The following is a 15,797-nucleotide window of genomic DNA, read 5'->3' as shown; positions in this document are numbered from 1 at the left end:
TTTTCTCTGCTTGTAACTCTCGCCGTCCAGGGCATAGGCAGCAGCTTTCACTAGCACCACAGCTCAAAAGCATCAATCCTCCTTCTATCAGCTTTTTTCGCAGTCCCGCTTTCACATCTATACATGGCGATGGGGAAAACGGTGGTTTGCACCATCGTACATTTAGTTGCTTCTCCGATATCCCTACTTTTCCAGATTTTGTCCATGTTTAGCATCGCCCTTCGCCCCAATGCTATCCTACGTTTTATCCCTGGCATAGATTCCCCAGCCTGGTCAATTTTTGAGTCAAGGAAGATGAAGTCTCGCATGCATTCTATGACCTCATTGTTGATTTTGATTTGAATTTGGCCATTTTTTGAAGTTGTCATAATTTTAATCTTCTTTAAATTCAGGTAGAAGCCCATTTTTTCACTTTCAGTTTTAATCTTGCATATCAGCTGCTTCTGTTTCTGCAAGCAGAGTTGCGTCATCTGCATAATGGAGATTGTTGATGTTTCTGCCACCTATTCTCACCCCGATTTCCAATTCTTCTCAGTCCATTTTCCGCACAATCACTTCTGCACATAGGTTAAACAAGAAGGGTGAGAAGATGCAGCCCTGTCGGATGCCAAACAGCTGCAATCGGATTTATCTCCAATCATGGCTGCTGTCGTATGTAGAGCGGGCTCGGTTCTCAAGCCTGTTCCATACTATTCCCAAGTAAATCTGTACATGTACGGCACATGTCACCAAGGGGTTAAATGCATCTTCATAGCAAAAATCCCTTACGCGTTTCAACAGGTAGTCTTAATCATCGCTCATTCATGCACTGACTGCTTCAGATATAGCTCCTGTATCACATGCTCATGAATAAATTAACATAAATTATGCAGCACCTGTTATAAAGCCCATGCCCACACTAATTAAAATCAAAGCAATCAAAACAATTAAAATCCATTTTTACAAGTGCTGACTCCATATGGTTGAGAGTACAAGAAAGCTTGTTTAGTAGTGGGATGACGAACTATTAATGTGACTCAAACCTCCCGGCTGTCTGGTATTCAGACTGAACATCCCAAATGCTTCCTGGCTCAACAGCGGCTTTTTTCCATCTTCACTTCTTTTGGGGGGGACTAATATTTTATGCGCCGACAACCCGGCAAGTAGTCACATTATCTCTTTGACATTCTAAAATGCGTTTTGCAACTGTGAATACGTGCAAGGCATTGGTATTTGCAATATCCCAACAATGATTTTGGATGTGGACCTTTAGTGGCCAGGTGTGGCACCCCACATAATCCATGCATGTGACCAAATATATCACGAGACGTGTTGTAATTAATGAATGATCTAATGTTGTATGTACCACCATTACTGCACAACGTAAAACTAGCTGGCCTTTAAAAGTAATTACATACTTCACACAGCAGAGGTCCTCAGCCGAAGCACCCCTTAACAGAACGCTATGCGCCATCCCTCTTTTTCCTGGTAGAAGGTTCATATCCACTTTGACTTTGCACCAATTGTGATGATCTCTCCTAATATGTATATAGCACAATCCTATGTAATTGGACAGCTTTGGCCGTAATGACATCAGATACTCTCTGTGGCATACTTTCTACTAACATCTAATACACTTCACCTGGTATTTCCCTCCATTCATCCTGCAAATGGCTGGCAAGTTTTCCCAAAGAAGATGGATGCTGTTCATGTTTCTTGACCCAACATTCCAGTTCGTCCCAAAGATGTTCAGTAGGGTTCAGCTTGGGACTCTGTGCAGCGGGTCCAATTGTCGGACATCCATATCATCAAACCAACATAAAAAAGTGTTGGATTTGTGACAAGGTGAGTTGTCTTGTTGGAAGTATGGCCGACCATTCCCAGAGTATTACCACATTGTCGACAGCATATTATTGTCTAGAATGTCAGGGTTCACCTCCATGTTCATGGTTCTTGTCACTACAACCAACGGACCGAGACCATGCCACATAAAACATCCCCAGACCATAATGCTACCTCCGCCATACATAACTATTGGTTCAACACACGCGGGTAAAAGGTGTTCCCCAGGATCCTCCACATCCAGGTACGTCCATCTGATGATGGAGTAGTGTGATTCGTCACTCCATAAAAGGTTCATCCACTGCTCAACTGTCCAATGATCACAGTCCTTTCGCCTTTGTAGGATGGATTTGAGGATGAAGTAGTGTGATTTGTCACTCCGTAGAATGTTCGTCCATTGCTCAACTATTTGTTGACAAAACTCCTTTCATCATTATAGACTGGCTGATGCATCTTCTTTGAGAAAACTTGCCAGACGTTTTCAGGATGAATGGAGGGAAATAACAGCTGAAATGTATCAGACGTTAGAAGAAAATATGCCATAGAGAACATCAGACGTCATCAGGGCCAAAGGGGACTCCACAAACTAAAAACATATGGAAATAAATACTACTTGTGATTCTTGCTCAGAGGTTCAGTTACTTTTGGTAGGACAGGGTAATTACACACTTTACACACCTGATGTCCACAGCCGAAGCTCTCCTTAACAGAAAGCCATACGCCATCCCTATTTTACCTGGCAGGAGGCAGATATCCACTTTTATTCTGTACCAATTTTGATTATCTATCCTATCATGTATATATATGGCCTCATAAGGGGTAATGTCCTGTTATGCAGAAACCCCCATCATCATTAGTTTACGTTTGCTATCTTCTATCTGTTTTTACACCTCTAATTCAAAGTTTAACTCACCCATAAAGTGCAGTTTGGCAGAAAGGTTGAAGGCGAATCCATTGGGAATGAAGGAATAGTCCCCTTCATCTGATGGAACCACATCATCAATGGTCAGCTTGTGAACTCTACAGAAATAAAATGTCTTGTTACAGCTCCTGTCCGGCCAAGTCATAGAACTCTCACATTATTTCTAGAGATGAGCGAACGCGTTCGTCCGAGCTTGATATTCGTGCGAATATTAGGGTGTTCGGGATGTTCGTTATTCGTAACGAACACCATGCGGTGTTCTGGTTACTTTCACTTACTTCCCTGAGACGTTTGCGCGCTTTTCTGGCCAATTGAAAGACAGGGAAGGCATTACAACTTCCCCCTGTGACGTTCAAGCCCTATACCACCCCCCTGCTGTGAGTGGCTGGGAAGATCAGGTGTTCGCCTAATATAAAAGTCGGCCCCTCCCGCGGCTCGCCTCAGATGCCTGGTGAGTTAGATGAGGGACAGTGCTGTTTGTACCGGAGCTGCTGTAGGGAAAGAATTGGTAGTTAGTGTAGGCTTCAAGACCCCCCAAAGGTCCTTATTAGGGCCACTGATAGCTGTGTGTTGGCTGCTGTTAGCAGTGGCATTTTTTTTTCTTCTCAAAATCGGCTCTGCAGAGCGTTGCACCTGGCATTAGGGACAGAAGTGCTGCATAGGCAGGGAGAGTGTTAGGAGTGAGTGTAGCCTTCAAGAACCTCAACGGTCCTTTCTAGGGCCATATTTATCCGTGTGCAGTACTGTGCTGGCTGCTGTTAGCTGTGCTGCATTTTTTTTGGGCTTCTCAAAATCGCCTCTGCAGAGCATTCCACCCTCCATTGATACTGCAGGGAAAGAATTGTATAGGCAGGGCCACAACACAGTTATTATTCATTGAATATACGCAGTGCTGCCTTTTGGTGGAAAAAAACTGAAAACAAATCTATTTGTCCAGCCTCTGTCCGTCCTAAGGGCTGTGGACACGTGTGAGCTGCGTGAACAACATTGCTAAATCAGACGCACCCAGCTACGCTTTACTGCTGGCTTCGCCATTTGCTTTCCTTAATTGGGAAAAAAATACCTGCTCTGCCAGAGTTATAATAACTCTGCTACCCTCACGTTCTGTGACACATAAGCAGGGACACAGCACAGTTATTAAACTTCTCATGTTCATTGAATATACGCAGTGCTGCCTTTTGGTGGAAAAAAACTGAAAACAAATCTATTTGTCCAGCCTCTGTCCGTCCTAACGCCTGTGGACACGTGTGAGCTGCGTGAACAACATTGCTAAATCAGACGCACCGAGCTACGCTTTACTGCTGGCTTCGCCATTTGCTTTCCTTCATTGGGAAAAAAAATACCTGCTCTGCCAGAGTTATAGTAACTCTGCTACCCTCACGTTCTGTGACACATTAGCAGGGACACAGCACAGTTATTAAACTTAGATTATTCATTCACTAGAGGCAGTGGGGCCTTTCGTTTTCCAAAAAGGGCAAAAATTATATTTGGCCTGCAGTCTTGCGCCAATTTATTTCCTGCCTGTGAAATCAAATCACTGGTAATACAGCATGCTGAGGGGTAGGGGTAGGCCTAGAGGACGTGGACGCGGCCGAGGACGCGGAGGGACAAGTCAGGGTGTGGGCACAGGCCGAGCTCCTGATCCCGGTGTGTCGCAGCCGACTGCTGCGCGATTAGGAGAGAGGCACGTTTCTGGCGTCCCCACATTCATCGCCCAATTAATGGGTCCACGCGGGAGACGGTTATTAGAAAATGAGCAGTGTGAGCAGGTCCTGTCCTGGATGGCAGAAAGTGCTTCGAGCAACCTATCGTCAACACGCAGTTCTGCGCCGTCCACTGCTGCAAATCCGAATCCTCTGTCTGCTGCTCCTCCTTCCTCCCAGCCTCCTCACTCCACTACAATGACACCTGCTCAGGAGCGGGAACACTCCCAGGAACTGTTCTCGGGCCCCTGCTCAGATTGGGCAGCAGCGGTTCCTCTCCCACCAGAGGAGTTTATAGTCACTGATGCCCAACCATTTGAAAGTTCCCGGGGTCCGGGGGATGAGGCTGGGGACTTCCGCCAACTGTCTCAACAACTTTCTGTGGGTGAGGAGGACGATGACGATCAGACACAGTTGTCTTGCAGTGAGGTAGTAGTAAGGGCAGTAAGTCCGAGGGAGCAGCGCACAGAGGATTCGGAGGAAGAGCAGCAGGACGATGAGGTGACTGACCCCACCTGGTGTGCAACGCTTACTCAGGAGGACAGGTCTTCAGAGGGGGAGTCAAGGGCATCAGCAGGGCAGGTTGCAAGAGGCAGTGCGGTGGCCAGGGGTAGAGGCAGGGCCAGACCGAATAATCCACCAAGTGTTTCCCAAAGCGCCCCCTTGCGCCATGCCACCCTGCAGAGGCCGAGGTGCTCTAAGGTCTGGCAGTTTTTCACAGAGACGCCTGACGACCGACGAACTGTGGTGTGCAACCTTTGTCGCGCAAAGCTCAGCCGGGGAGCCAACACCAACAGCCTCACCACCACCACCATGCGCAGGCATATGATGGCCAAGCACCCCGCAAGGTGGGACGAAGGCCGTTCAGCGCCTCCGGTTTGCACCGCTGCCTCTCCCCCTGTGCCCCAACCTGCCACTGAGATGCAACCCCCCTCTCAGGACACAGGCACGACCGTCTCATGGCCTGCACCCACACCCTCACCTCCGCTGTCCTCGGCCCCATCCTCCAATGTCTCGCACCGCACAGTCCAGCCGTCGCTAGCGCAACTGTTGGAGCGCAAGCGCAAGTACGCCGCCACGCACCCGCACGCTCAAACGTTAACCGTCCGCATAGCAAAATTCATCAGCCTTGAGATGCTGCCATATAGGGTTGTGGAAACGGAGTCCTTCAAAAGTATCATGGAGGCGGCGGCCCCGCGCTACTCAGTTCCCAGTCGCCACTACTTTTCCCGATGTGCCGTCCCAGCCCTGCACGACCACGTCTCCCGCAACATTGTACGCGCCCTCACCAACGCGGTTACTGCCACGGTCCACTTAACTACGGACACGTGGACAAGCACAGGCGGGCAGGGCCACTACATCTCCCTGACGGCACATTGGGTGAATTTAGTGGAGGCTGGGACAGAGTCAGAGCCTGGGACCGCTCACGTCCTACCCACCCCCAGAATTGCGGGCCCCAGCTCGGTGCTGGTATCTGCGGAGGTGTATGCTTCCTCCACTAAAGCACCCTCCTCCTCCTCCTCCTCTGTCTCGCAATCAAGATGTGTTAGCAGCAGCATGTCGCCAGCAGTCGGTGTCGCGCGGTGTGGCAGCACAGCGGTGGGCAAGCGTCAGCAGGCCGTGCTGAAACTACTCAGCTTAGGCGATAAGAGGCACACGGCCCACGAACTGCTGCAGGGTCTGACACAGCAGACCGACCGCTGGCTTGCGCCGCTGAGCCTCCAACCGGGCATGGTCGTGTGTGACAACGGCCGTAACCTGGTGGCGGCTCTGCAGCTCGGCAGCCTCACGCACGTGCCATGCCTGGCCCATGTCTTTAATTTGGTGGTTCAGCGCTTTCTGAAAAGCTACCCACGCTTGTCAGACCTGCTCGTAAAGGCGCGCCGGCTCTGCGCACATTTCCGCAAGTCCCACACGGACGCTGCCACCCTGCGCACCCTGCAACATCACTTTAAGCTGCCAGTGCACCGACTGCTGTGCGACGTGCCCACACGGTGGAACTCTACGCTCCACATGTTGGCCAGGCTCTATGAACAACGGAGAGCTATAGTCGAATACCAACTCCAACATGGGCGGCGCAGTGGGAGTCAGCCTCCTCAATTCCTTTCAGAAGAGTGGGCCTGGTTGGCAGACATCTGCCATGTCCTTGGTAATTTTGAGGAGTCTACCCAGGTGGTGAGCGGCGATGCTACAATCATTAGCGTCACCATTCCTCTGCTATGCATCTTGAGAAATTCCCTGCAAACCATAAAGGCAGCTGCTTTGCGCTCGGAAAAGGGGGCGGGGGAAGACAGTATGCCGCTGGATAGTCAGGGCACCCTCCTGTCTATTTCTCAGCGCGTACAGGAGGAGGAGGAGGAGCATGAGGAGGATGAGGAGGAGGGGGAAGAGACAGCTTGGGCCGCTGCTGACGGTACACCGGCTGATTGCCTGTCATCCTTTCAGCGTGTATGGCCTGAGGAGGAGGAGGAGGAGGATCCTGAAAGTGATCTTCCTAGTGAGGACAGCCATGTGTTGCGTACAGGTACCCTGGCACACATGGCTGACTTCATGTTAGGATGCCTTTCTCGTGACCCTCGCGTTGCACGCATTCTGGCCACTACGGATTACTGGGTTTACACACTGCTCGATCCACGGTATAAGGAGAACCTGCCCACTCTGATTCCCGAAGAGGAAAGGGGTTCGAGAGTGTTGCTATACCACAGGACCCTTGCGGACAAGCTGATGGTAAAATTCCCAGCCGACAGCGCTAGTGGCAGAAGGCGCAGTACCGAGGGCAAGGTAGCAGGGGATGTGCGTAGATCGAGCAGCATGTACATCCCAGGCAGTGCAACAGTCTTTAAGGGCCTGGCCAGCTTTATGGCTCCCCACCAAGACTGTGTCACCGCTCCCCAGTCACGGCTGAGTCGGCGGGAGCACTGTAAAAGGATGGTGAGGGAGTACGTAGCGGATCGCACGACCATCCTTGGTGACGCCTCTGCCCCCTACAACTACTGGGTGTCGAAGCTGGACACGTGGCCTGAACTAGCCCTGTATGCCCTTGAGGTGCTTGCTTGTCCTGCGGCTAGCGTCTTGTCGGAAAGGGTGTTTAGTGTGGCTGGGGGAATCATCACAGATAAGCGTACCCACCTGTCAACCGACAGTGCCGACAGGCTAACACTCATCAAGATGAACAAAGGCTGGATTTCGCCAGACTTCTCTTCTCCACCAGCGGACAGCAGCGATACGTAAGCAATACGTAGGCTGCACCCGCGGATGGAAGCTACGTTCTCTCTCACCATCCAAAACGGGGACATTTCTGCTTCATCAATCTGTGTCTAATATTCCTCCTCCTCCTCCTCCTGCTCCTCCTCCTGAAACCTCACGTAATCACGCTGAACGGGCAATTTTTCTTAGGGCCACAAGGCTCACTCAAATAATTTTTCAGAACAATTTTTATAAGTTTCAATGCGCTTAAAAGCGTTGGAACTTTAACTTGAACCAATTTTTCGTTACACTGGGCTGCCTCCAGGCCTAGTTACCACTTAAGCCACATTAACCATTGCTTACATGGAACGAAGACTGCGCTCCCGCTATACTGCTGCTTCAGAATTGTTACTGGGGCCTGTCTTGAGTGCTACTATTGCTTACATGGAACGAAGACTGCGCTCCCGCTATACTGCTGCTTCAGAATTGTTACTGGGGCCTGTCTTGAGTGCTACTATTGCTTACATGGAACGAAGACTGCGCTCCCGCTATACTGCTGCTTCAGAATTGTTAATGGGGCCTGTCCTGAGTGCTACTATTGCTTACATGGAACGAAGACTGCGCTCCCGCTATACTGCTGCTTCAGAATTGTTACTGGGGCCTGTCTTGAGTGCTACTATTGCTGACATGGAACGGACACGTGGAGAGGACACGTAGTGCCTCAAAAACATCCCCCTCCTCCTCCAACAGGGAAAACATTGTTGGCAAATGCCTTTGCATTGGTTCGTCTGGTGGCAGTCCAAGAATTTCACCTTTACCGACACTACAAGAGAGCCCCCCCACCATCCCCCCGCCACGGCCTACTTAATCCTGGCCACATTCCGAAAACCAACAAAATACAACCGTGCTACTAGGTCCGCAGTCACCACCACATTACCACCAACGCGGTTACTGTTAAGGTGCATATAACCACGGACACGTGGAGAGGACACGTAGTGCCTCAAAAACATCCCCCTCCTCCTCCAACAGGGAAAACATTGTTGGCAAATGCCTTTGCATTGGTTCGTCTGGTGGCAGTCCAAGAATTTCACCTTTACCGACACTACAAGAGAGCCCCCCCACCATACCCCCGCCACGGCCTACTTAATCCTGGCCACATTCCGAAAACCAACAAAATACAACCGTGCTACTAGGTCCGCAGTCACCACCACATTACCACCAACGCGGTTACTGTTAAGGTGCATATTACCAGTCTGACTGGGGCATGCAGACACCTTGACAGAATGAATAGTGTGTGGCACATAGGTTCCCCATTGCTATGCCCACGTGTGCAGCTCCTGATGGCGGTGGCACAGGATTCTATTTCTCATTGCTTCTGTACAGCATTGTGGGCTATCGCTCCGCCACTTTTAAAGAGGGTCGCTGCCTAGCCGTGCCAACCTCTGCAGTGTGTGCCTGCGGTCCCTCGTCATGGCAGACGCAATTCTAAATAGACATGAGCGTGGTGTGGCATGAGGGCAGCTGAAGGCTGCGCAGGGACACTTTGGTGTGCGCTGTGGGGGGGAGGGGGGGCGGTTGGGCAGCATGTAACCCAGGAGAAGTGTCAGTGGAGTGTCATGCAGGCAGTGATTGTGCTTTGTTGGAGGTAGTGTGGTGCTTAGCAAAGGTATGCCATGCTAATGAGGGCTTTTCAGAAGTAAAAGTTGTTGGGAGGGGGGGGGCCCACTCTTGCCGGTATTGTGGCTTAATAGTGGGACCTGTGAACTTGAGATGCAGCCCAACATGTAGCCCCTCGCCTGCCCTATCCGTCACTGTGTCATTCCCATCACTTTCCTGAATTGCCCAGATTTTCACACATGAAAACCTTAGCGAGCATCGGCGAAATACAAAAATGTTCTGGTCGCCCATTGACTTCAATGGGGTTCGTTGTTCGAAACGAACCCTCGAGCATCACGGGAAGTTCGTTCCGAATAACGAACACCCGAACATTTTGGTGTTCGCTCATCTCTAATTATTTCCTTTACTGCGGTTTGGGAACCAGAGTCGCTGTTTTTGCAAATGACAAGAAGTTACCAGCACTGTCAGCCGTATTGGAGACTGTGCACAACTTTCTTGTCACCCAGGCAATGACAATGCAATAAAAGTGATTAGAAAAGCCGTATCTACCCTAAAATGGTACCAATAAAAACTACAGCTCTAAAACACAAGCCCTTATATGGCCATGTCAATGGAAAAAGTTTAAAAATTATGGCTTTTGAAAAATGGAATTGAAAATTGGTCCTCCCCTCAAAAATTGCTGTGTTCATAAGCCCAAAATAGTCCGTGTTCTTAAAGGGTTAAGACTGACCTTCCAATGTGGGAGATTTTGATCCTGTCATTGGGAACAACCTCTTTTCCGTTCTTCACCCATATTCCGGCGACGGTCTCATCGGATACTTCACACTTGAACACAGCCTGCTCCTTGGCCTTCACGGTTAGATCCGCCACACCCTGCAGGACTTCCAACTGCTTCTCTGCAGAGGCAAACTAACTTGTTATACGTCACTGCAGAAAACGGAGGAGGGCATATTGGATGGCACAGAATGTATTTACCTTGTACCATCAGCTCAGCGACTGATTCTCCTCCGTTGGTCTTCACGATATAGTGGCCATTGTCTTCCAAGCTTGTTTCATTAATAATGAGGAAATGCTTCATCCCATCTTTCTTAAACCGATACTTAAAGGTTTCTTCTCTGGTCAGTTCTACTCCATCCTTCTCCCTGTAGGAAGTGAGAGGAAGCCATAAAAGTGCATCACATAAATGGAAGGAAGATCATTCAACTTAGGTCTAGAGCACAATGCAAAATCCGTTACAAGGGCCACTTACCATGCGCCAATTATAGTACTTGGACCTCCCTCAGGCACCAAGTTCTGGGTCTGACTGCTATATCTCCACTTCCTATAGCTACAACCTTTGCTCTGTTAACATAAATGTTTGGCTCACCTATCTGGGTTTTTTTCTCAGATGAGCCCCTTGAGGGCCGGCCTTCTCCCCTGCCGCCCCATTTTCAGTTTTTCCTCACCACATTCAAAAAAATCATAACTTCTCTTTATCCATTGATGTAGTTGTTTAAGGGCTTGTTTTTTGCAGGACAAGTTGAATTTGTTACTGGTACTATATATTCGCATCAGTGGAATGTACCATATACTATATTGAAAACCTTTCAAAAATTTCTAAGTAGAGTGAAATGGGAAAAAAAATGCTATTTTGCCATTTTTCAGAGGGTCTTGTTTTTATGTTGTACACACTGCATCAAAAATAACATGAAAATGTAATTCTGTGGGTCAGTAGGATTACAACGATATCAAACTTCGTTTTTTTGTTGCATGACTGTTGAAAAAACACATCTTCAGCAAAAAAAAAATGTAATTATTTTCTGCTGCCATTTTCTGACAGCCGTAATGTTTTTACTTTTCAAAAAAACTTTTACTCTTATTTTTTCTACAAATTACTAAAAATATTTTTTACATAATTTTTCTTTTTAGCTTTTAAACTTGTGATTTTTTTTATTGCTCCTGCAGTATAATGTAATATCATAGTATTACATTACGCTACAATTTATCAAGCTACGCTACAGGCATGACTTAATAGGCAATCTACAATGGCAGCGGCGGGGGCTTAAGCCACTGTGCGGCACCTTGCGATCACATTGCGGGATAAGGGGGGGGGGGGGGGGCTGGGACCTTTGAACTTCGACAGGGGGTTTAAATACCACTGTCAAAACTGGCAGCAGCATTCAAAAGGTTCAAAGCTGCGATCAGCATTCAAGGGTCCGGCAGTTTCTTACAGCTCCCGATCCCCCTCCATACAAACCCCGTACTGCACGCCCTGTATCTTTAAGTGGTTAATGTTACATCATACACTCTATTAGGGCATATAGACGTTATATAGGGGCTCCCATGCCTGGGACCCATTCCATTAACCAGAGCTGAGTGGTTTCTCTGTTATTGCTCATTTTTCATAGCGCTTCACAACTGAAACCAAGTTCTAAACCCAAAGAAACCCAATGAAATAATCTTGTTGATTAAATGATCTACTTGGGAGACATAAATACACAGAACGATCACTGCATTAAGAACATCTACTCAATAACGGGTTGGTCCAGCTTTTTGGGTGATCACGGCTTTCAGATGTTGGTGAACAGGCTCCATAAGATGAAGAACCTCCTCCATACTCAACCTGACCCATGCCCGCTGCAGCAGCAGCTCCATCATTTGGCGGATAGGTGGGAGCAGAACCCACAGCCCTTTCCTGCATACCCCAAACATGTTCAATCGGGTTACAGTCCTGTGAGTTTGGGGGTCAAGGGAGTGTGGGAAATTCATTGTCCTGTTCCTCCAACCACTCCCTAGTGATCCTATCTCAATCACATGGAGTGTTGTCCTATTGAAAGATAGCACTGTGCTCAGGGAAGACTTCCTGAAGACATGGGTGCGGATGGTCAACTAACAGATCACTATAGCCTTCACCATTCAAGGATTGTGGTATGATGACCAATGGTCCTAGGCCATGTCAAGAAAATTCTCCTAAGACCATAACATCACCACCAGGCTGTTAAACAATGGTGCACCTTGGGATATGGTTTCATGCTGTTTAGGCAAGATACGGACCTAGCCACCTTTATGGTTCAGCAGGAAACAGGAATTGACATTGTAGACAACCTTCTGCCATGTGTCCAAGGTCCATTGACATCTGTCCTGGACCCATGCAAGGCGTTGTTGGTAATGTGGGGTCATCAGGGATACACTTGTCGGTTTTAGCTATTGACCCCTAGTAGATGCAAGGTACGTCACATGATCATTGTGGAAATCTGTCTACTTTCCCTGCTGTTGTACTACAGTTGGTCTACTGTAACAAGCTGTTGCTGAGATATCAGACATGCCACCTGACGCTCGCCTCTAGGCTCAACCACAAATGGCCTGCTGCTGTGTGATCTTCTGTTGGATTTCTATCCATCGGTCAACCCATGAGTGCCAACTGTAGCCTTCTGCTGCGCAATGGAGAGATCAGCGCATTATCTAAGAGCAGATCATGATGTGGCCATCACGTGTTACTGATCACAAGAAGTCAGGCGCCAGCTATTCCCAATGTAGTGACCGTTCAGTATATATAATTATTTTACTCCAATAATATAATCTTAAATAAGAATAAATAAACCTCCAATAACATTACATTAAAGATAGGTGGCGCTGTTGTCATAGGAGAAAACTCCTTGCAACTGAGAAAAGGAGATAAAACGTAGAGGGCATATTTAATTAGACCGGAGTTTCATACACCAATCTAAGTAAACTGCGCCAGGCTAATGCCCCTTTTACATCAGAAGAGAATCTCATGATTCTCGTTTGCCTGAATGAACGAGCTGGTGATATCCTCTTGTTCACTAATCGTTCAGTATATCACATTTCTATGTAAAATTCCAATCATTATAGACTTTTTTTTAAGGTAACTTTGAATTGAAGGAATGTTTATGCTGCCATCCAATAGATGGCGCTATAGAGGTACTTTTCCATCTTTCTGATTTGCATAAGTTTCCCAGAGGAGCATTGCCTTAAGTCTCCTTACTTAGCTTTTAGGTATCCCCACAACCTTTCTGGGTGCTCTCCTTGGGAAGAGACTATACCATCCCCATATCGACTCACCCCCTAGGTATCCCCACACACTTTTTGGGTGCTCTCCTTAAGGAGACATGACACCGCTTCTGATGAACATTTCTATGTAAAACAATGAACAATTAGTGTTTAAACGGCACGATAAGTGCATTAGGCGGCGATGACTTTTATGCCGGCTGAAACTGAACAACATGCACTTCTCGTTGGCTCACGTTTCAACTGAACGATTATCATTTCGTTTCACTTGTTTGAACGATTTTCTGAACCACAATCGTTTAGTGTGAATGAAGCACAAGAACAGCAAGTATATTAGAGGCACAAGAATCTTGATACTGTGTTTCCTCGAAAGTAAGATCTACCCCTGTTTTGGGGGGAGGCTTGAAAGATAAGCCCCCCTCCCCCCAAAATAAGCCCTAGCTTAAAAAAAACATCAATACTCACCTGGCCCGCGGCATCTGAGTCCCTTGTGATGGTCCATGGCGCTGCGGCAGGCGGCCATGTCCTCTGCTCTGAGAAATCACCTTCTTTCTAGTGACAGGGTTTTGAATACTCCGCCTCCAGCAAAGCGAGGGCTGTGATTGGATCGAGCGCCATTGGTGCAGTGGGAAGCTGGCTGTCAGTCACACTCGTCTGCACTGCAAATGACATGGGCTCAACTTCTGAGCCTGTACCATGAACAGGATGTAAGTTTATGTTCTGTTGCCTTAAGTACCAGGCAGCCAGGACGTAAATTTACGTCCTATAACATTAAGGGGCTTAATATAACCTTGTTTTTAACATTTGAAGTTTTGTACCCTCAGGTGCTAGAGAGCAAATACCGGGGATGTACAGTGAAGGTCTCACGAGAGGTGGAGATAATATTTAGGGAAGCCAAAAATTGAGCTGTGCAATTGCAGTTAGTGGACATAGGTGTGGCTCATACATGTGGCTTGCTGAGGTTTTCCAGTAGGCCGCATCTACAGAGAGCCTGTAAGAGTTAAGCCAGGCTCTCATGAAAGAAGCATGCCTCAACCACTGCAGTCTGGGAGCCTTCGTTAAGGTCATTGCACTTAATTGGCCACAGTAACTAAGTCAACCCCCCTTCCCCTGATGCCTAAACTTTGGATCCTCCTTCCTGATACCTTGGGGCAATAATAATAATCTTTATTTATATAGCGCTAATATGTTACACAACGCTTACAAAACGGGGGGATAAAAAAAAAAACTATAATTACATGAAGTAATCAGTTGATGGAGACAGTAGGGGTGAGGGTCCTGCTCCAACCAGCTTACATACTACAAGTAATGGGGTCATACAGATGGTAAAAGGGACCGAGATGTACACGGTATGGTGAGGTGGACAGTGAGGAATGCTATACACATAGACAATAGTCAGACGTAAGCCATGTGGTGACTGAATCGGTATGACCGCAGGGGGTGGTTGGTGGATTGAGATAAGGTATAGGGGGGCGCTGCGCTGTGGAGGGCTTTGTGGATGAGGGTAGTGAGTTTAAATTGAATTCTGTATTTAACGGGCAGCCAGTGCAGTGACCGGCACAGGGCAGAGGCGTCCGAGTAGCGGCTGGACAGGAAGAAGAGCCTGGCTGCCGCATTCAGGATGGATTGGAGAGGGAAGAGTCTGGTGCAGGGGAGGCCGATCAGCAGTGAGTTGCAATAATCGAGCCGGGAGTGGATGAGGGCAACAGTGAGCGTTTTTAGCGTGTCCACAGTGAGAAAAGAGCGGATTCTTGCGATGTTCTTGAGGTGCAGCTGACATGTTCGGGCCAGAGATTGGATATAGGGAGTAAAGGAGAGATCATGGTCGAATATAACCCCAAGGCAGCGGGCGTGCTGTCTGGGAGTTATGGTGGCGCCACACACTGAGATGGAGATGTCAGGATGAGGTCGGTTAGTGGAGGGTGGAAACACCAGTAAGTCAGTTTTAGAAAGGTTTAGTTTTACCTAGTTAGAGACAGCGGACAGACAGTCGGTGATGTTTTGGAGGAAAGGTACAGAGATGTCACGGGAGGAGGTGGATAACTGCGTGTCGTCAGCATAGAGATGGTACCACACAGTCACACCATGTAATCCCTGCACCATTAAACCTAAGGGAATTACAAGGAAATAAAGACAGGTGGCTGCCCTAATCATTAACCCTTTAGTACTGAAGCCTGTTTGCGCCTTAGGGCTTATTCACACGAGCATATATCGGCTGCTGTTTTCACGGCAAGCCGATATACGCTCCCATCTAATGCATTGGATTCCAATGCATCAGATCACACAGGCGTATTCCCGCAGCGCAAAAGCCCCCGGACGGCAAATATAGCGCTGGGTGCTTTAAGCCAGGCAGCAAAGATAGTCCTTGAACTATCTTTGAGCTCGGAATACGTCGGCCACTACATAGGCTCCTATGGGTGCCAATGACAGTGGCCGGAGAAGGGAGGTGGAAGGGAGTTTAGCAGCATCACTTTCCTCCCCTCCAGCTGTTTGCAATGTTAGGGGGCAGGATGGGGGCGAAGCTAAGCCACGCCCCTCCC

General features: G+C 48.2%; 1 protein-coding gene across 1 annotated transcript in view; it reads right to left on the bottom strand.

Annotated features, from left to right (window-relative positions):
- Positions 1-15,797, bottom strand: part of MYBPC3 (myosin binding protein C3) — a 215,067-nt gene that overhangs the window by 127,054 nt on the left and 72,216 nt on the right. Inside the window, exons 15-17 of the mRNA XM_066583331.1 lie at positions 10,225-10,391; positions 9,980-10,145; positions 2,735-2,841 (exon numbers count right to left, since the gene is read on the bottom strand). Coding sequence (XP_066439428.1) covers positions 2,735-2,841; positions 9,980-10,145; positions 10,225-10,391 — 440 coding nt within the window. The remainder of the gene's footprint in view (positions 1-2,734; positions 2,842-9,979; positions 10,146-10,224; positions 10,392-15,797) is intronic.

The sequence above is a fragment of the Eleutherodactylus coqui genome, chromosome 11 (genome assembly GCF_035609145.1).
Source record: "Eleutherodactylus coqui strain aEleCoq1 chromosome 11, aEleCoq1.hap1, whole genome shotgun sequence".
In the NCBI taxonomy this organism is placed as follows: Eukaryota; Metazoa; Chordata; class Amphibia; order Anura; family Eleutherodactylidae; genus Eleutherodactylus; species Eleutherodactylus coqui.
Note: the sequence above shows the minus strand (reverse complement) of the source record. Positions and strands in the feature narration are given on the sequence as shown.